The 22405-nt window shown below is 40.7% G+C and overlaps 1 protein-coding gene across 1 annotated transcript in view; it reads left to right on the top strand.

Annotated features, from left to right (window-relative positions):
• Nucleotides 1-1319: 1319 nt before the first annotated feature.
• gpat3 (glycerol-3-phosphate acyltransferase 3) overlaps nt 1320-22405 on the top strand; it is a 22821-nt gene continuing 1735 nt past the window's right edge. Inside the window, exons 1-12 of the mRNA XM_085792659.1 lie at nt 1320-1461; nt 2623-2799; nt 3021-3087; nt 9537-9825; nt 13286-13360; nt 13533-13622; nt 14723-14816; nt 15887-16002; nt 17387-17442; nt 19168-19253; nt 20402-20530; nt 22193-22272. Coding sequence (XP_085648785.1) covers nt 2656-2799; nt 3021-3087; nt 9537-9825; nt 13286-13360; nt 13533-13622; nt 14723-14816; nt 15887-16002; nt 17387-17442; nt 19168-19253; nt 20402-20530; nt 22193-22272 — 1226 coding nt within the window. The 5' untranslated portion in view covers nt 1320-1461; nt 2623-2655. The remainder of the gene's footprint in view (nt 1462-2622; nt 2800-3020; nt 3088-9536; nt 9826-13285; nt 13361-13532; nt 13623-14722; nt 14817-15886; nt 16003-17386; nt 17443-19167; nt 19254-20401; nt 20531-22192; nt 22273-22405) is intronic.

Consider the following 22405-nt stretch of genomic DNA (forward strand, 5'->3'; position numbering starts at 1 on the left):
GGACACCGGACACCAGTGTGGCGTTGTTTCCTCTTTTCACCGACAGCTGAAATCTGTTTTTTTTTGGGAGCTCCCAAGACTTCCATCTGTTTTTTTAAATTTTTTTATTGAAGTAACTTCAACATACAAACATTAAAGGCACAATGGTAATGTATAAATTCACAGTGCTGAATCAGCTATCTTGATCAATCAAGAACAAAAAGAAAAGAAAAGAGAACGTGAGGGTCTCAGTCCACAATAGTAAATAAGTCCAGCAAAGAAAATAACTTTAGGGCATTTTTGCTTTTCATGTAATACAAAGATTTTTTATACATTCTGAGTTCGTTTATCCATCCATTGAAGTGGGGTTTCACTTTGAGGTATTTGCATCTGTTGATGAAATGTTTCCCAAGGGAAATTAAAATGTTCACCAAAAAGTCCAAGTTCTTTTCCTTTAACTGTAGTCCAACCTTGATCGACATCCAATTTAGTGGGGGCAAAATAATGTGTTTAGATAACAACCAGTTTTGAAATGAAGTCCAAAATTGTACAACGTAGGCTACTCGCATTCAAAGAAAATATGTTCTACTGTTTCGATATCATTCTCACAAAAACCACACATATTATCATCCAAATTAAAGCAGAAGTAAGTGGTCCGGTCGTTTTCGCTAATGCTTTTGAAATCGTAAATTACAGCTTCAAGTCACAACTTACGACTTTGTAGCGTTCCAGGCAACCCACTCGTGTTTTTCCGACCTGTTTTACCGGTGAAAGTCACTATAACGGCCACTCGTAACTTCCGACCCGTGAACTCGTACGAGATCGAACTGGTACCACTTCACAGTCGGAAAAATACGAGTTGCCTTGAACGCACCATAACAGTCCTCGTCCCTACGTCGCCACATTCACGGCGTTCCTTGGCTGCACACACAGCCCTGCATGCCGTTCTCTCTCCTCATTGGATAAAAACTGTAGGATACGATAAATGTTTTCTCTTCGGCTCAGAGCAGAGCAGAGGGACTGACAGACCCGTGTTTCAGTCCAAACACTCTATGTAAGTGATTGCTGTCGGAAGATATTATTTAAGACTTATATTAACACAAATATATCGCTTACTTCTGCTTTAAATCTAATATGTAGGAAGTGGTTTGATGGATAAATGTCATTCAGTATTTTAAATGTGATTCCATCTGTTTTTTAACTTGACCAAAACAGACACAGCAATTTTATTAGGCGTCACGTCTCGTCACGTCACCGCCTGCGCAACAGAAACGCAGTGAGTGACGTTCTGCGTTTTTCCCGCGCAGTGCGACATGACGAAGCAGAGGCGGAAAGGAGGAGGAGGAGGAGGGAGAGGGGGGAGAGGGGCGGGGCTAATGGCGCCTCTCAGGCTGCACTGCTGCTGTGGAGAAGTGGACGAACCATCTGTGAGACTTCAGGACGTTTTTTCACTGAGCTGTGAACCGTCTGCTCGACCAACAGGTAAAACATACAAACACATTTATCCACATTTTTTTTACACGTTGAACGTCGTTTATCTATTTCTCTGTTATTTCAGCTGCGTTTAGATAAAAGTGAAGTCTTTCTGACTTGGACTAACGGTGACACTCACAGCTGCCTGTTCTTTGTACATTTACTCAACTACTTTACAGGAGGAACAAGTTACTGTCTTTATTTAGTTACTTACAGAACAAATACAACATGTTATAAAATGCTACAGTACAAGTTAAAGTGCTGCAGTGGCTTCATGAGCAAAATGTAGTTCTCTTTATTCCTATTACATAATGTTACAGTTATTTATTTAATTATTAATGTATCAATGTCATTATTATTGATATATTAACAAAGAAGCATTTTAAAGTAGTACAATAAAGACAAAGCTGCTTTTATTTCCTTCAATACTCTTTTTATTACCAAAAAAGACACAATAATTAATGAGTTAATCACATGTTGTGACCCAATCAGCTGAATAAATAATGGTAATAATAAACCAAGTAAACTACAATTACCCTGAAGCTGGCTATTTCAAGACACAAGGTTTTAATGTTAATTAATATATAATGAGATTATGACATTCAATGCATTGTTGAGGATTAAACCAGATGTGTTTGTATTTTTTACTGTGTTAATAAACCAATCAGTTGATAATTAGTAAGTTATTGATTTGAGAAGATCAGATCAGATCAGAGGATTTGATGCTTTTTCTTTGACATATTCAATAGAAAACTGAATATATAAGCTGCATTTTGACTTATTTCACAGAAGAAAGCAATCAATTGATCATCAGTTAATGAAGATAAAACTTACAATGATATAAAAATGAGAAAAAACTAATATTTACATTTAAGAAACTGTTTGATTTGCTCTTATTTCATGTCTATTCTGATGTTTTTAGAACAAAAAGAAAAATATATTAATATGTGATAATACATCAAAATAACCATTAACAAAAAATATTCATTGTAAATCAATGAATTATGAAATATTAATTTCCCAGATTTCCAGTAAACGAGTTGTGTAGTGAGTGTGTGAACAGACAGGGATGTTTCACAACAAATCTCCATGAAGTCTGGTGTGTGTGTGTGTGTGTGTGTGTGTGTGTGTGTGTGTGTGTGTGTGTGTGTGTGTGTGTGTGTGTTGCAGATGATGACGTGACCTTTGCCTCAGCTGTCAGTGATGGAGGACGCGTGGTCTGTGGCCGTGGGTGTTTTCCACGCGTGGGTGTTCGTGGTGCTGTTCTTCATCATGCTGCCGGCCATGTTCGGCCTCTCTCTGGGGGTCACGGGGGTCTACATCCAGGTCCTGGTCCGAATCCTAGAGGTCAGTGGACAGACTGTATGTGTGTGTGTGTGTGTGTGTGTGTGTGTGTGTGTGTGTGTGTGTGTGTGTGTGTGTGTACTGTCCTCAGGGGAACTCCTCTCTGTCCCCTTCACTCCGTCTTTTGCTCAACATGTGTGTTCAGTTATGAAATGTGCAGCAGCAGCAGCGGCAGCAGCAACAGGTCAGAGGTCATCTCAAAAATAACTCTGTTTGTACCGTAGTGGGCCACGCTGCGAATCCAGAGAGGACGACAGAAGCAGCCCAGCGTGCCCGTCCCTCTGCCCAACGGTGAGTCCCATCAATTATTACCTATCCTATTACTCTTTATTTATCAATCAGAGGTCAATATATTATACCTGTCAGCAGTGATCTTTAAAGGTCCAGTGTGTAAAATCAGGGGAAAACTGTGACATCTAGTGTTCAGATTCTAGATTGCAGCACTTGCTTGCTCAGAACTTCGCTATTCGAACAGAAATTATTTTAAAAATGAGAACATTCGAAGGTGGAAACTGACATTCGAACGTGTGCCTTCTTAAACGACGCAAATTAACGTTGTGTGTCGCAACGTTCTGGGTCTTAACTCATTGAGTGCCAACCACGTAATTTCTCGTTTTTCGTTCCCATGCGTTGAGTGCCAAAAACGAAATTTTTTGTTTTTTGCTTTTTTTTTTAATTATGAAAATAGACACTTTAATACACATTATATGTAAATTTGGGGACTCTACGACGAGGAGAACTGAAATAGATGACGATCAAAGTCACATGACAGCTCATGATCTGGAAGTTTTTATCATAACTCAGCTTCTGCAAACGGAGTTCTGCATGCAGATGCAGCGCAGCTGCTCTGCTCTCACCTGCGCTGCTGCTCCAGCTGCTCGAGCTGCTCGGAGCAGAAACAGGAAGCTCTCAGCCGACAGTCCCGGTCTTCATCTGGAGCAACACCGTGTCCTCCCCAAAGTCCTCCCGCGGTAAAATCTGATGGTCTCTGGGTCAAAGCAGACCGGCACCACCGACCCGTACCACAGAAGGACCACGACCACCGGCGGGACCGGTGTTCGCGAGCCGCTGTGGCCGGCAGAGCCTCACGTTCCGCGGCAAGAGGCTGTGACACGGCACGGTGCGTCTGTGTTATTGTTGTTTAGTGGCGCCCCCCCCCCCCGCCCCCGATGGTGGTTTTGTGAATAGAACAACAATTGTTGTGTATATTTATCTTATACGAGCCCTTTGATCCAGAAATGCGAGTGTCTGAAGAGCGACAGACACAAACAGCGCACCTTTCATAAAAGACGCTCTATCTCCTTTTCTAGAAAAAAAGGAGGGATTTTGGTGAAACCCAGCCATGTTTAGCTTGACTTTTCTCAGGAACGGAGGCACGTAGAAACAAACGGTTTGTGGTCATTTGAAGCAGAAAGTTAAACCTTCCAATTGAGCTACAGTATGTGTTGGTGGCAATAATATAGAATACATTATGGCTCTACATAAAAAGTCAAAAATGGTCTAAATTGCCGGTACACTTGACTAAAACTTTGGAAAGGAGCGCGGCACTCAATGAGTTAAACATGTTGATAAAACAAACAATTTTGTTGTTGTTGTGCGACGTAGAGCTGCAGCTGCAGCTTGAGCCGCGAACCACTTTCGATGGCGAACCACCATCAAAAGGATGGTGTCTATCTGCTTGTCATGGACTCGGGAGTGAGGCAAGACATGTAAAAAAAAAATGTTGGCGTATCCCTTTAAAGGGACAACGAGGAGTTTTGGAAAGCACAGTGTTCTCATACTACATTTACCATGAGCCTCCGCGCGCCGCGCACGGTGAAATTCTTGGACAGATGAAAGCAAAAACATTTGCCAAAAATGTTTTCATTCATCAAGAATGAAAGTCGGAGGTTCGAAGACGATCAGATAGATACCGTCGTAGTTCCGACCATAAACGGCGATTCGGCGGCGTTATTCTCATGACTCGCCAGGCAGCGTCCACGAAACCGAAAGTAAAGAAACGCTGGTCGGCTCGCCCAGCGTTTCCACCATTAATTAAAATAACAAAATAACGATAGAGACAAAACAATATATTTATCGAAAATGGGCCCATTAACATGTGTGAGTAGCGGAGATTCATCCACATTAATGTGAGACTTTTTTATAACCAAACACAAACTCCTCATTGTCCCTTTAAACGATTGACAGCCATAGTATATTCAGATTTTGCCAATAAATGTTGCCAAATATTACACACTGGACCTTTAACTAACACTAATCAACACACATCCCATCATCAGGCCTGAGGTTTAACAACAGTGTGTGTGCTGATTAATGAGGAAACACATGTGTAGATATAGAACAGGTGCAAAAACCTGGTGCATACGTTTCCCATGATGCACCTGGGCCACCGGTTCGTTTAGGTGGAAGTCGACTGAGCTGTTGGTCCAGTCGATGTTTACCTGTCTTGACGCCTGGAGCAGAGGAGGAGGAGGAGGGGGTTGGGGGGGGGGGGGGGGGGGGGGCTTGTTTCTCAGGTGACATCACCTGAAGATGTTTATGTGATGTCACACAGCTGCAGCACAGAGAACCCCCCGCCCACACAAGTTCATTTTTAGCTGATGAGTCGTATTTTAAGTGGAGAGAGATTAGTTTTGACTAGAAATGAGACATTTTGACAAGAAAAAGGACAAATATTCTTGGAAAGATTTTGAGTTTTTGCAGTGCACAGTGTTCGGGTGTCAGTTAACCGAATGAAACTTCTGCATTTTTCATGATTTGACACTTTAACACTCTTTAATGCTGAGTCATGATCCATCGTCTTCATTACAGTAATGGACGGAAAATGTTAGAAAGAGAGAGAAGGAAGTTCACATTAGTCTCTTGTTTTGTTTTGGATCATCAGATTAATCAGTAATTTCCAGTTTCTCATTAGTTCCGTTGTTTATTTACCAGAGTTAGAAACTTTAATTATTTACACATTCTGAGAGTTTACAGTAATCTTCATCTTTTAAAAGTTAAAGTTGTTGTTTTTTTGTCTCATGATGTGTCCCTGATGGGCTGCCGTAGTTTACTCTGCTCCATGAGGAGGTGATGAGAGCTGGAGTCTGTGGCTGACCTCAGATCAGCGATATGTCTGTCTGTGTGGAAACAGCAGCTGCACTTCCCCTGTCCCTGAGTCAGGATAAGATCATGTGACGCTGTGTGTGTGTGTGCATGTGTGTGTGCATGTGTGTGTGTGTGTGTGTGTGTGTGTCGGTCAGTGTGGGGGGGTTCCTCATTGGTCAGATGTCGGGGTTTCGAGCAGCGTGGAAAACACACGATGACTCGTGTCAGGACGACGACGCAACAGCAGGTTGCATAAGTTTAACCAAACAGACGAGACGAGAGGCGGCCACGTGGAGTTCACACTGGAATACACTGTAAAAAAAAATTTAAAAAAATGAATGAAACATTGAAAAAGACAACTAAAATGCCAAGAAACACTGTAAAACTGTAAAACACTGTAAAAGAATATTGAAAATACTGATTAACACTGCAAAATACTGGAACGCTTTAAAATGTTAAAACACATAGATAGATAGATAGATAGATAGATAGATAGGTTTTATTACAGACTCTATGTCCAGTTAAGAACAAATACAAAAAGACAGAGAAGGAAAAAACAAAACAAAACAGTTCGGGGTAGACACACTGTGAAACTCAAAGAAACAAAAACCGAAACACTGTAAAAACTGAGAAACACTGTTAAACGTTGTAGAATATTGAAAATACTGAGAAACACTGCGAAATACTGAAAACAGTTAAAAACGTTAAAACACGTAGACACACTGTAAAAACAGAGAAGCGCAGTAAACCCTGCTGACGCTGTAAAGCACAAAGGAACAAAAACTGCAACACTGTAAAACTGTAAAATACAGAAATATGGGAAAACACAGACAAACGCTGTAAAGTACTGTTAAACCACTAAAAACATTAAAATGCTAAGTTCTCAGAATCAGAAACACTGTAAAACACATAAACGTTGTAAAATATTGACGTAGGACTGTAAAACTTTGACATTTCTGTGTTTTACAGTGTTTCTCTGTGCTTTTTTCAGTGAACATTGATTTGTATGGACCTGATGGAAACACACTTGTTATTGTTATAATATGAGTGAGTGAGTGGGGGGGGGCTGGGGGGGTTGTGTGAGGTGGAGCGATGTGGACGTTAAGGGGTTAAGTGTCGGAGCGAGGTCACGTCCTCGTGATCTCACACTGATTCTGCTTTAACATAACGCACTCTGTTCTCCTGCTGCAGCCGCTGCTAATCTCATTTCAGGCTTTAGACTGAGATACAAACAGCATGTATTCTGCATTTATGAACCAGCTCAACTGATCCTTATTATATATTATTGATTATCTGTTAGTGATTATTATTATTAAAGCAGAAGTAAGTGATATTTTTGTGTTAATATAAGTCTTAAATAGTTATATCTTCCGACAGCAATCACTTACATAGAGTGTTTGGTCTGAAACACGGGTCTGTCAGTCACTCTGCTCTGCTCTGAGCCGAGGAGAAAACATTTCTCGTATCCTACAAGTTTTATCCAATGAGGAGAGAGAACGGCATGCAGGGCTGTGTGTGCAGCCAAGGGATGCGCGTGAATGTGGTGACGTAGGGATGAGGACTGTTATGGTGCGTTCAGGGCAGCCCGTAACTCGTGTTTTTCCGACCTGTGAAGTCGTACCAGTTCGATCTGGTACGAGTTCACGGGTCAGAAGTTACGAGTGGCCGTTATAGTGACTTTCACAGGTAAAACAGGTCGGAAAAACACGAGTGGGTTGCCTGGAACGCTACAAAGTCGTAAGTCGTGACTTGAAGCTGTAATTTAAAAAGCCGGCCTGGAACGCAGCATTAGCCAAAACGACCGGATCGCTTACTTCTGCTTTAATCATAATTATTATTTTTGTCATGAGTCATGGTTGTGACAGAGAAGTGGTGTCTGTGTGGCGACCGTGACTGTGACTATGTGGCCGTCTCGTCTCGTCTGCATCTGTGTGTGTGTGTGGTTAATGAGTGTGTGAAGTTGCACAGCTCACTCTGTCACACTGTTGTCATAGTAACGCTCGGCCTACCTGTGCACACACAGGTGTGTACACTCTGTCAATAAGAGATGACACACCCAACGACCCAGATGTCGTGTCATAGATTCAACTTGTTATTATCATATATTTAATTTTTAATCAAGGCAAAGCAAGGCTGTTTTATTTGTATAGCCCGTTTTTACAAACAGTTTGTCTCAAAGGGTTTTACATCCCATCATATCATCATAACTCACATCGACTGAGGAAAAACTCCCGGGAAAAAACACTTTTAACAGGGAAACATTGGAGAAAACTCAGGGTGAGCAACAGAGGAACCAGGACGGACAGACGTGACATAGATGTTGTTACAGACAAGAAAACAGAATGTGGAAAACATAGAGATGTTAACAAGGGATACTTAAAGGGATACTTCACCCAAAATCGATAATTCACCAATCATCTACTCACCGTCATGCCAAGGAAGGGTTTGGAGAACTTTCAGAGTCATCAAAACGCTTTAGGAGTTCTAGGCTCCTTTCCCATTGACCAAAATGAGCCGAGTCTGACCCACTGCGTGTCTGGTGACGTCATCACGCTGGGATCGCGTTGATGATATCATAAGTGCGATAGAATTCAGGGAAGTAAACAACGGAGAGCAACATGGAAGTGAGTCCGGCGGTGAACGAATTTCCCTGTCTTGCCAGTGCTGCGACATGTTGATCAAATCCCAGTCTCGAATGCGAGAAGAGCTTTGTTTTGGTGCGTGATATGAGATGCGATTGGCGCGATGTTATGACGTGGCCGCGTCACGTAACGCTCAACGTCATCACGTAAATTAGCGGGTTGACCCGGGTCTGGCGTTCCCACTGCAAGCCGATCAGAGCCGAGCCGATTGAAGGCGATTTTAACCCGCGTCGCTTGCCGAGTCGTTCGACTTGGGTCGGTGCGCCTTTCCCACTGCCACCAAAAACCGATTGTTAGCGAGTTTAAACTGGTTTTTTGGCCAGTGGGAAAGGGGTAAGAGAGTGTGTTTTGAACGATTCAAAAGTGAACTCCATCCGTGGCCATTATATGAAAATCTGTTCTCCTAAAGCGCTTTAAAGCAGTACTAAAGAACTTTCAGTTTTGGTTGAGTTTGGCGGCGCCGGTGGCCCAAAGCGGTAGTGTTTTACCTGAAGGAAGACTCCATTTCCCATGAGCACTAGCGCGTAGCGCCATAAACATCCTGATCTCCTGGTGCATGGAAATTAACAGAAGACGTCCAAACTAAGTTTCTGTTACCAGCAGATCATTTCTCAGTAAACACACATGCACAATCCGACAGAAAGGTGCCGCATTGCTGCTCCCTCCTCGTCGTGACTCGTGAAAGTGAGAGCCGGGGTCCTACCATGCTCCTCAAAGCTGCTTAGTGCCAGTGAAGGCCATACAGACCATAATGATACAAACCCCCTCAGGTCATGACAGAGGTGTCATTCAACCTGTTGTAAGTCGGTGTACCATCACAAAAGTTATGAAAATATTATATGAAGGTTGAAAAGTTCCTTAGTGTTGGTTTAATGAGTCAGAAAGTTCTCCAAACCCTTCCTTGGCATAACGGTGAGTAGATGATTGGTGAATTATCGATTTTGGGTGAAGTATCCCTTTAATCCTCCTTCAATAAACTCACCGTGTGTGTTTGTGTCTTTGTGTGTGCAGGGATCATCGAGCGCGGCGGCGGCTCCATGGCGGAGGAGCTGGAGCAGCTGCGGCGCTCCCACTCGCTGGCGGGCGGCGAGTTCGCCCTGAGCGACGTGTTCTACTTCTACAAGCGCGGCGTGGAGAGCATCGTGGACGACCAGGTGACGCAGCGCTTCTCCTCCGAGGAGCTCGCCTCCTGGAACCTGCTCACACGGACCAATCAGAACTTCCGCTACATCAGCCTCCGCCTCACCGTCATCTGGGGCCTCGGCGTCTTCGTGCGCTACTGCGTCCTCTTCCCCCTCAGGTCGGTGTCTCACATTTATGATCACCTCCATTTTTACCACCTGGATGATAAAAATGTCCACCTGCAGTGAGAAACATTTAAAGGGATAGTTCATTCAACATTTTGGCAAATTGGAACAAAACAACTCTGTCTGGTAACGTTGTGTTATTATCTCATAGCGTGGTGAATGTGCAGGTCACAACTTGTCCACCAGAGCGTTGTGGAGTTGTTGGATTGTGTATTTGATGAGTTTGATGAGGGAAACCAAGAAATCCCATGAGCCTCTGTAGCATAGCTCTGAGCAGCTCACGGCTCTGCTCCGCCGTTCTAAAAACAACTTGCACCGACAATTAAAGGTAACGAACCTACTGCTATGACTATAGGGATTATGGCAATGGGCCAATTTGACAAAATGTTGAACTATCCCTTTAACATCAGTTACTCCCAAAATATTTGTGATACATAATAAGGCTGGGTCTTGACTAAACATGAAAATCATTTTTGACATGGGTTTCAAAATGTTTTAACCCCTTCCTGGCCAGTTGTTTTAGCTGCAAAAACACATGATTTCTTATACTATGTTTTTATTTTTTTATTTTTTTATTCCTGTCTATATTCTGAAGGTTTTTCACAGAGGGGATTGTTGATATATCATTCATACACTGCAAAAACTCAAAATCTTACCAAGAATATTTGTCTTATTTGTAGTCAAAAACAAATCTCATCATACTTACAATAGACCATTTCTATGTTTATAAACATTGATGACGTATGTTGTGGGCGGGGCTTCACTGGTGGCAGAACGTGACAGCTGATCTGGTGTCAACAGTGGAAAGCGGCATCAAGAGCGATCAAATCAGAGGAAGATGGATCATACAGAGGCCTTCTCTGATTATTTTAATGTTTTGTCAACAGAAAACAGGTTGTCATACCTGAGTAGGCTAAGTTGACGATTAGCAACGGAGTGTGTTACGGACCGACGTAGGCTACTGCCTAGGGACACAAAACGCTGCGTGGGCGATCATCAACAAGTCCATCAACTACGGTATGACAGCAAACTGTAGCCTACTTGTATGGCTGTATATTACAGTTTATTTAACGGATCCATGTCTGTTATTTCTGTATTAGTCAGACCGTTGTTAGGCTATATATCACAGACCGTTGCTAGGGACACCGCTCATGACCCGATGTGTGTAAAAATGAATGAATGAATGTCAAAATAAATGAATAAGAGGGTGAACGTGTACACGTGTTAACGTTTACCCTGAATGAAACAGTAAATGTTTAATAAAAATCCCTAAACGATGCACGCAATATCTACATATAGTTTATACACTGACTGATAAGAGTATTTTTTCCGTTGAAAAAAGTTGGAAAGGACGGGTCGTCTTATATTCGGGGTCTAGATATTGTAGCCTACATGTGCAAATCAGCGGGTGACACCAAACAACGTCTGCCCAAGCAAGTCAGAGCTTTTCTTTCTCTCACACTCACACACCAGTGACCTAGAGATGCAGCCGCATCAGAGGGGACGCGCGTGTGTTGCCGCTTCTCCACTACACAGTTACAGCTCGGCTCTACTCCACTCGGTTTAGGTCCTAGTTTAAATCACAGCTGAGTTCTTTATAGTTCCTCCTCAGCAGTCGTTGTATCATCCCAATTTCCACTGGGTCCGTCAGCGTGGCGGTCACCACTGATCACTCCTCTAATCAGCATTTCACCGGTCTCGCCGCGGCACGACTCTCTTTTTTCTCTCCTTTCGTCAGCTCCAAACTCACTGTTCTGCACCGCGATTACGAAAATTAAATAAAATTCACCCTCTAATGTGGCTCATCATCACAGCTTAGGGTCGTGCTGCAGCCAAGCAGCTGCGCTGCTTTTTAAAGTTGAGCTGTATCAGGACCTATGGTCAGGACGTGTATTTGTTGCTTACTTCCGGTATTTTTCTGCCACCAGTACGTCACTGTGACGTCGACGCCGAAGTGGTCTATAAGACTCATCACATATAAAGTACCGTAGCTTGTTTTTAGACACTTTTTTTATATGTCTTTCAAGCATATTTTCACTTAAAATAATCTGATAGTGGAGCAAGTTTTTCTTTCTTATTACAAGCACAAAAAAAACTTGCTTCCACTGGCAGATTTTTCTACTTATTTCAAGTGAAAATTTGTTTGAAACAAGTGAAAATTACCTAAAAACAAGTACATTTTTAGGTGATGAGTCTTATGTAAGTGGAAAGAGTTTAGTTTTGACTAGAAATGAGACATTTTGACAAGAAATTAGACAAATATTCTTGGAAAGATTATGAGTTTTTGCAGTGTACAACATTTTATTCCAAAAAACAAAAAAAGCAAAATTTTTTTTTTTTTTTAGGGCTGGTGACAGTATTTTCTAATTTACAGAGTGATAAAAAAGAGATATCCAAAATCCTCCTCTGTAAAAACTTCTGACTCTAATATGTCAACAAAATAAAACAAGAATTTTGAAAGTGTTCCATTGTTCAGATTTCTGTTCTGGAAATGTATGCAAATTAGCGCATATTTCATTAGATATTGCCTCATTTACATATTTAAAGGGATAGTTCAACATTTTGGCAAATTGGCCCATTGCCATAATCGCTATAGTCATAGCAGTAGGTTCATTACCTTTAATTGTAGGTGTAAGCTATTTTCAGTACGGCGGAGCGCAGCAGCTGGCTGCTCAGAGCTACGCTATGGAGGCTAAGGGAATTTCTTGGTTTCCCTCATTAAACTCATCAAATTCAACATCCCAAAACTCCACAGCGCTTTTGTAGACAAGTTGTGACCTGCACAACCACCACGCTATGAGATAATGACGGAACGATACGAAACGGAGCCGTTTTCGAGGTAAATACAGGGTAAATACGGAGACTGCTTGCTGAAAAACTGTCCCTGAACGCAACGCGCATCAGCGGTTTTGTATAAATTTACCTCGAAAACGGCTCCGTTTCGTATCGTTCCGTCATTATCTCATAGCGTGGTGGTTGTGCAGGTCACAACTTGTCTACAAAAGCGCTGTGGAGTTTGGGGATTTTGTATTTGATGAGTTTAATGAGGGAAACCAAGAAATTCCCTTAGCCTCCATAGCGTAGCTCTGAGCAGCCTGCTGCTGCGCTCCACTGTACTAAAAATAGCTTACACCTACAATTAAAGGTAACGAACCTACTGCTATGACTATAGCAATTATGGCAATGGGCCAATTTGCCAAAATGTTGAACTATCCCTTTAAACATACAATTTGACAAAAATTGTAATACAAAAAATATTTGTCTTAATGTGAGTGATAAACCTGGGAAGTTTCATAGTGATATCTGTTAGTTAAAATTTTTTACCTTAAAATACATTAAAAAGCCCATAGGCAGAGAGGAGAGTGTGTGATAAAACCTGTGTGTGTGTGTGTGTGTGTGTGTGTGTGTGTGTGTGTGTGTGTGTGTGTGTGTGTGTGTGTGTGTGTCCCTCAGGATCACCTTGGCGATCATCGGCCTGTCGTGGCTCGTCATCGGGACGACGCTGGTCGGGTTTCTACCTGAGAGCAGGTACAGCAGCGCCGGACACACAGCTGGGGTCTGAACGTGGCGTGTGTTTCCCATGATGCTCAGCTGCTCTCTCCTCTGTGTGTGTGTGTGTGTGTGTGTGTGTGTGTGTGTGTGTGTGTGTCTGTGTGTGTGTGTGTGTGTGTGTGTGTGTGTGTGTGTGTGTGTGTGTCAGTGCGAAGAACTGGCTGAGTGAACTGGTGCATCTGACCTGCTACAGGATCTGCGCCCGAGGGCTGTCGGCCACCGTCATCTACCACAACAAGTCAGTCGCCACTTCCTGTCACCACAGGAAGGACTCTTACTTTGAAACTCTAAATACAGGAAGGACTTTTACTTTGACACTTAAACTACAGGAGTTCTGTGACACTCTAAGAACAGGAAGGATTTTTACTGTGACACTTAAATGAAGAACTTTTACTTTGACACTCTAACTACAGGAAGGACTTTTACTTTGACAGTCTCTAACTACAGGAAGAACTTTTACTTTGACACTCTCCAACAACAGGAAGGACTTTTACTTTGACACTCTAACTACAGAAACAACTCTTACTTTGAAACTCTGACTACAGGACTTCTACTTTGAAACTCTGACTACAGGAAGGACTTTTACTTTGAAACTCTGACTACAGAAACAACTCTTACTTTGAAACTCTAACTACAGGAAGGACTCTTACTTTGAAACTCTGACTACAGGAAGGACTTTTACTTTGACACTCTAACTACAGGAAAAACCTTTACTTTGACACTTTAACTACAGAAACAGCTCTTACTTTGAAACTCTGACTACAGGAAGGACTTTTATTGTGAAACTCAAATTACAGAAAGGACTTTTACTGTGACACTTAAACTACAGGGGGGACTCTTACTTTGAAACTCTGACTACAGGAAGGACTTTTATTTTGACACTCTCTAACTACAGGAAGGACTTTTATTTTGACACACTCTAACTACAGGACTTTTACTGTGACACTCTTACTAGAAGAAATGCTTTTACTTTGACACTTTAACAACAGGAAGTACTTTTATGTTGTAATTTAACTAGCCTACATGAATTACTTTTGTCATGACACTTTCAGTACAGGAAGTACTTTTACTATGAAAGTACTTTTTCTTGATATTGTAAATATAGGAAGCACTTTTACTCTGATACGTACACTAATTGAAGTGTTTTACTGTGAAAATGAAAGAAGAACGAAATACTTTTATTGTGATACTGTAACTCCAGGAAGTACTTTTACTTTCAGACTCACATTACATTTAACAAATTATACTTCTGTACTTCTGCTTCAGTAAACTGTTATATGCAGAACTTGTACTTAGAGTATTGTAGTAGTACTTAAAGTATTGTACTCCCCCCCTCAGAGAGAACCGACCTCAGAAAGGAGGAATCTGCGTCGCCAATCACACGACTCCCATCGACGTGGTGATCCTGGCCAACGACGGCTGCTACGCCATGGTGAGTGTCGGCACGGCAACAGCTCAATGTACTATAGACCAGAGCGGCATCTGAGAATGACTGATGCATCCTGGGTAATTTAGGGGCAGCGCCCGGCATCCCTCCATTGAAAAGTTCAGCCTAACTGGCTTCTTGACAAACTAACTAACAAAGAGTTGTCTATTAACAGGCTATTTACAGACAACACTGAGCCAAAACCTCCCGGTGATTCGACCAAATACGTGTAGATGTCTGGGTCAGACATTTCTGGCCACTGTGTGGAGTCATTGATCACTGTGGGAGGCTAAAGGAGCATACCGTAGATTAAAGCAGAAGTAAGTGGTCCGGTCGTTTTCGCTAATGCTGCGTTCCAGGCAGGCTTTTGAAATCGTAAATTACAGCTTCAAGTCACGACTTACGACTTTGTAGCGTTCCAGGCAACCCACTCGTGTTTTTCCGACCTGTTTTACCGGTGAAAGTCACTATAACGGCCACTCGTAACTTCCGACCGGTGAACTCGTACCAGATCGAACTGGTACGACTTCACAGGACGGAAAAATACGAGTTTCCTTGAACGCACCATAACAGTCCTCGTCCCTACGTCGCCACATTCACGGCGTCCCTTGGCTGCACACACAGCCCTGCATGCCGTTCTCTCTCCTCATTGGATAAAAACTGTAGGATACGATAAATGTTTTCTCTTCGGCTCAGAGCAGAGCAGAGTGACTGACAGACCCGTGTTTCAGACCAAACACTCTATGTAAGTGATTGCTGTCGGAAGATATAACTATTTAAGACTTATATTAACACAAATATATCACTTACTTCTGCTTTAATTAATTGTAATTTTTCAAGATAGCGTGAACGGTGGGTTTCAAAGAGGGTGTCAAAATAATTATGAGACATAGTGCTACAAAAGAAACAAAAAATAAAACATTCAAATTGATTGTTAGTCAGTCTACGCTCCATCAAAACACAAAAAGCTACTGAGTGCAATTTAAAAATGCATAATCATTTGCATAAAAATGCCGCTCTGGTCTATGTGTGTGTTGGGCAGTGATGTCATAGCTGTACCCCCCCCCCCCCTTCAGGTGGGTCAGATCCACGGCGGGCTGATGGGCGTCATCCAGAGGTCGATGGTGAAGTCGTGTCCTCACGTCTGGTTCGAGAGGTCGGAGATGAAGGACCGCCACGCCGTGACCAGCAGGTGAGACAGGAAGTCAGACCAGGTAGACGCCGCCATTAGTTTTTATTTTTATTTCGTTTTTCAGTTTGCTTTTTTTATTTCAGTTTAGTTTAATGAGTTCAACAAGTGATGAATCAGTTTTAGTTTAGTTTTTATTGTTGAGGAATTTACTCGTTTTTATTTAGTTTTTATTTAGTCTTAGTCTTAGTTGTTCAGGTTTTAGCAGAAAGCCTCTGTCAGACTCTGTAGATGAACTTGTTCCCTTTTAGTTGCATCCATCCCATAATGTTCCCATCAGTCCTCATCAGGTTCCATTCACTCTTATCTCCCTGTGGGTCGTACTCCAAGTCGTCCCATGTTGAGCTGTGGCGTTTTCTTCCTGCAGCTTTACACTGCAAAAACTCAAGTATCTTAGCAAGAATATTTGTCTTATTTCTAGTCAAAATTTCTAATTTCTAGTCAAAACAAATCTCATTCTACTTAAAATAAGACTCATCACATTAAAAGTAGCTTGTTTTTAGACACTTTTTATTTCTTTCAAGCAGATTTTCACTTGAAATAAGTAGAAAAATCTGACAGTGGAGCAAGTTTTTCTTTCTTATTACAAGCACAAAAAACTTACTTTCACTGGCAGATTTTTGTACTTATTTCAAGTGAAAATTAGTTTGAAACAAGTGAAAATTATCTGAAAACAATTTCATTTTTAGGTGATGAGTCTTATAGAGATTAGTTTTGACTAGAAATGAGACATTTTTACAAGAAATAAGACAAATATTCTTGGAAAGATTTTGAGTTTTTGCAGTGTAGACATCGACAAGAAAACCAAACTACAACTAAGCTGCTGTTATCTGACTCTACTTTAGTTTCAGTTAGTTTATCATTGATACCTGGAGTTTTTAGTTTTATTTCAGTTTATTAAATAATTTTTCACTGCTAGTTTTTAGGATTTCTTTTTTTTTTTTTTAGGATTTAGCTCCTCCCACTTTACACCTGCACTCACCTGGCCAATCATCTGAGTCTGTGTGTACATATGTCACGCCTCAAACACACAAACACACAGACTGACCTATCAGGGCTGCTTCATGAGTCCCCTCAAAAACAAAGGTCAAAGGTCAACAACAGGGCTCAGCCGACGACGACCCAGAATGCATTGCGTCTTCTATCTATTCTAGACCAAAGCTAACAGCCACAAAAAATCAGGTTGAAAGACGAGATTGAGACGCAGCCGAGAGGGAGAGAGAGAGAGAGTCACATGACGGAGGGAGACTCGTGAACGTGAGAGTGAGAGGAGCCTCTGTGTGTGTGTGTGTGTGTGTGTGTGTGTGTGTGTGTGTGTGTGTGTGTGTGTCTGTGTGTGTATGTGTGTGTATGTGTGTGTTAACAGTCTCTCTCTCTCTCTCCACAGACTCAGAGCGCACGTCGCTGCAAAGACCAAACTTCCCATCCTCATATTTCCTGAAGGTCAGTGTGGTCATAATGGACGATAATGATGAGGATGATGCCACATATGCTTCATAAACTTATAAACTTAAAGGACAATTCCGGGCAAATTCAACTTGGGGCTGTATGTTTCTAACATTTTAGGTCTAAAAGAAGGAATCTGAAGATTTTCAGTTTAATTTGCTCCTGTTTTGCGGTAGTTGTGTCTGTCCCCGCATCGCCACAGCAGCAGCGATGAATGGGAGCGAATTAAAGTTCTGCTGTTTAGGCTGTTTCCATCCCTCAAAGCCACAGACGGCGTCAGACGGCGACTCAAACATGCACCAATAAGTTTATTTACTTGAAGCAAGTCAAGAGTTGATATTCCTGTGTTTATGACATGAACGGGAGCTACCGGTCCTGGTCACGTAATGAGCGCTCATCTTAACGAGGAAGTCTTCTCTCCCGGCGTAAAACTACGTCAATATTTTCCGGTAGCTTCTCATCACAGTCCACGCCTTGCAGAGTTTGAGCTGCAGCTCAGTTTCACTTGTTTTCATTTGACAGTTTCACACAGAACTTTCTGTTGAGTCTTTCCATGTTTCTCCTTCTGTGACAATAAAAAGGCACATTTACATTTTTTCAGACAAGACGATTGTCTTATAAACTATTCGATTTTTTTTAACAGAACGACTATTATTTACACTGAGCACAAGTTATATTTGAATGATAGGCCTACCAAAACTTAATTATTGTGAATAATTCCTTAGTTTCAGGTGTCTACCTCATTTTATTTAAATGTAGCTATGTTTGATGCCAGAGACAAATGAAGGAAAGAAAAACCTAAAAAACCTTTAAGTATTTATTTTGGTGTTGTTTAGGCCAGTGCCTTATCCTTATTTTACTCAGCTGTTTGCACTTTATGCTACAGTTAAAGCTGCATATTTCATTAAAAGTTTAATGAACTATCATCTTAATTGTCTTTATTTTTAGTTAGCATATACCTTAAACACTTCAAGCTGAAAGCTAATGATGGTATATAAGAGCAGCTGCATGCTGGTGCGATAAGCTGTATGTTTTGCATTCAATTTACGTATGATCCGATTAGTCGACTAATCGAAAAAAATAGTCGGTGACTAGTCGACTATCAAAATAATCGTTTGTGGCAGCCCTACTAAGCAGCAGAACTTACATCCGCTCCCATTCATTGCTGCCGTGGCGATGCGGGGACAGACACAACTACCGCAAAACAGGAGCAAATTAAACTGAAAATCTTCAGATTCCTTCTTTTAGACCTAAAATGTTAGGAACATACAGCCCCGAGTTGAATTCGCCCGGAATTGTCCTTTAAGACCGTTGATTAGTTTACAGAAAAAAGCAGTTAGAATGACTGATAACGTACGATACAGAGAACACACCAACAGATTATTTATTGAATCGATAAAACTGAAACTCAAAGATGATCTCATGACCTGTAGAAACATGTTCCAATACAAGAAAATGCTAAAAAGAAATAACAATCAGAACTTATGACAAAAGTAATTAATGATTCACAAACTCTTTTTATAGATTCTTTAATAGATAATTATAGAATAATTATCTGTTATTCCAACCAGGGAATAAGAAGGTGTTGTGTTTTGGTTTGTTAATTAGGAAAAGTCATGAAACTACCTCGGCTGGAAGAAATAAAAAAAAAAAAGAAAATGAATGAAATGATGATGATGATGCTCAGGTAACCATGGTAACCTGTGTGTGTGGTCCAAACAGGGACCTGCATCAACAACACGTCGGTGATGATGTTTAAGAAGGGAAGCTTCGAGATCGGAGGAACCATTTACCCCGTCGCAATAAAGGTACAGTACACAGATGTTACTGATGCAGGATTTTCAAAATAAAACTTGACTTCCTGCAGCTGTGGACTCGTTCATATGAACTCTGATCATCCTCTGACTTTTTTTTTCTTCCTTTTTCTAAGATGCTAAAGTAAGGTAAATATGGTAATATTAATGTATTTTTATTTAACCTTTATTAAACCAGGTGAGTCATTATTTACAACTAATAACAACTGGACTGATAAACTTTATCAGTTTTCTACAACAGTGCTTTGCCATTGAGAAGTAAAACAGTAACTATAAAATAAAAAGCAAGGTAAATATTAATTTATTTTTATTTAATCTTTATTTAACCAGATAAGTCATTAAGAAGAAATTCATATTTACAATTAATACGTCTACATCTTATAAACTTTATTTATATAGCAGTTTTCTACATATAACACAGTGCTTTGCCTTTGAGAATAAAAAAAAAACTAATTCTATTTTTTATTTTTTATTGTTTCTTAACCCGAGTTGGTGGTTTTTGTGGTTTTTCTACGTTTCTATTATCTTGTATGTATTGTTGTTACTGTCTGTGTGATTTTTGCTACAAGTTTCCCTTTGTGGGACAATAAAGCTGAACTAAGATATAAAATAATAGAACAATAATTATAAACAAAGACTCATTAAACCCCATTAAAGGGATAGTTCACCCTAGAATGATATTTCGCTCATTATCTGGACTAAGGGCTGGAAGAAGTTTCAGAGTCCTCCGTCCCTTCTCTGAGTTACAGGGGGTCTCAGCGTAGCAGTGCATGTCCATATAACGGTTGTAAAGGGACACCAGAGCTCTTCGTAAAAAAACACACACAAAAAAACATCAAAATTTTTGTGTGTGTTTTTTTACGAAGAGCTCTGGTGTCCCTTTACAACCGTTATATGGACATGCACTGCTACGCTGAGACCCCCTGTAACTCAGAGAAGGGACGGTGGACTCTGAGAATTCTTCCAGCCCTTAGTCCACATGAGGGTGAGTAGATAATGAGCGAAATATCATTCTAGGGTGAACTATCCCTTTAAGTAAAATCAAGAAACGCCTTTTGATAAAAAATTTTAAAAAAGTAATAGTGTTAAATATGTTAGTTATGTTAATAAGTACTGAGTCTCTCCCTCTGTCTCTCTCTCAGTACGACCCTCGGTTCGGCGACGCCTTCTGGAACAGTGGGAAATTCAACATGGTCAGTTACCTGCTGAGGATGATGACCAGCTGGGCCATCGTGGTCAACGTGTGGTACCTGCCCCCCATGACCCTACAGGTACGCTGTCGCTATGGCTACTTAGCTTCTTTAACACGTCGTCTTCCAGACTAGTGGAAAGAAATGGTATGAAATCCACATTAACCCTCATGTTGTGTTCATTTCATGTTAAACAATTTTGTGTTCCCAGTCAAAAATGACCGCTCTATTAAGACCCATCATAAAACTGTAATAATACATATTATCATCATTTGTTTCATTAGTTTTCTTAATCAACTTAAGTTCTTGTGAACATTATAGGTTTTTATTATTATTATTTATGGCGTGTATGCCTCATTCATCTGAGCTAATGGCATCTGAGAAATGAGGATGTACTTGAGCTCAGTTTTTTTACACTAATCGTAGTTCCCCCATTCATTTCTAATGGCCAGTCATTTTTGACCGGCACAACAAGAATGTACAAAAGTTGAATAAAAAGCACAAAGTTGTATGCAAATGAATATAATTCATTTTGTCTGTTGAAATCCTCTATGTAGACAAAGTCATGGAATCTTAGGTCAGTCTGATCACATCACTGTAACTACATTTTTCAGAGATAAAACTTTTAAAATGGTCAAATTCGTCCGGAACAGAACATGAGGGTTAAAGTTTTTATTTTACTTCATTTTGTCTCTTTCGTTGGTAAATTTCTCCTAAATTCACCAAAAGTTAGTCTGACCCACGTCATGACAGGTGTCATTGTGAAGCTCTCTCCAGGATTCAAAAAATTGTAATTTCCTCTGTATCATAAACAAATCATAAAAGTATGTAAGGCTGTTTTCTCAAAATGAGTTTTTCAGACTCTGAGCTAGAAATCTCCACTTCAGCAGCACTTACAGACACCAAACCTTCCAGTTTGATCTCTTTCTATATTCTGAAGGTTTTTACAGAGGGGATTGTTGATATATCATTCACAGTCTGATTAATACAACATTTTATTACTAAAGAACAGGGAGAAATTAGATTTTTTTTTTTACTAGGGCTGTTGACAGTATTTCCTCATTTACAGAGTGATAAAAAGAGATATCCACAATCCTCCTCTGTAAAAACCTCTGACTCTAATATGTCAACAAAATAAAACAAGAATTTTGAAAGTAGCTTTATCTATTGTTCAGATTTCTGTTCTGGAAATGTATGCAAATTAGCGCATATTTAATTAGATATTGCCTCAGTTACATATTTAAACATACAATTTGACAAAACTTATAATACAAAAAATATTTGTCTTAATGTGAGTGATAAACTTGGGAAGTTTTATGGTGATATCTGTTAGTTTTTTGTTTTTTTTACCCTTCACCTGTAGTGTCCCAGCTTAAAACATCAAGAAACAGTCGAACATGAATTTAAATGAACTTTAATAAAACAAGATGAAGTTCCTCCCTTTGAGAATCTGAAACATCAAATGTAGAAACAGTGAAAAACAACTTTTAAACTAAATCTGAAGTTTGATCTGAAACTGTTTATAAAGCTTTAGATTCACGTCTCAGTTAAAAAACGAAGAAAAACCTCATAAACGTTTTGAAAGATTTGTTTTCTGATCAATGAATCATCAGGTGATTCATTGATCAGAAAACAAATCTAAAATCTAACTAATCAATAATCATTGAACAGCACCAGGATGCCAGTGTGTGTTGTGTGTGTTAACAGTGTGTGTGTTATGTTGTTGTGTGGTTGTGTGTGCAGGACGGTGAAGATGCAGCTCAGTTCGCCAACAGAGTGAAGTCAGCCATCGCTGATCAGGGAGGACTGCTGGACCTGGCCTGGTGAGACACACACACACACACACACACACACACACACACACACACACACACAAGTTTAGATTCTCAGCCCGAGCCTGAGCCCAGGCCGGCATGCCCAGCCTTTGATCAAGCGTGTGTGTGTTGATTTTTTTCA

This window comes from Trachurus japonicus, chromosome 12 (assembly GCF_045865225.1).
Source record: "Trachurus japonicus isolate A0001 chromosome 12, Traja_1.0".
Classification (NCBI taxonomy): domain Eukaryota; kingdom Metazoa; phylum Chordata; class Actinopteri; order Carangiformes; family Carangidae; genus Trachurus; species Trachurus japonicus.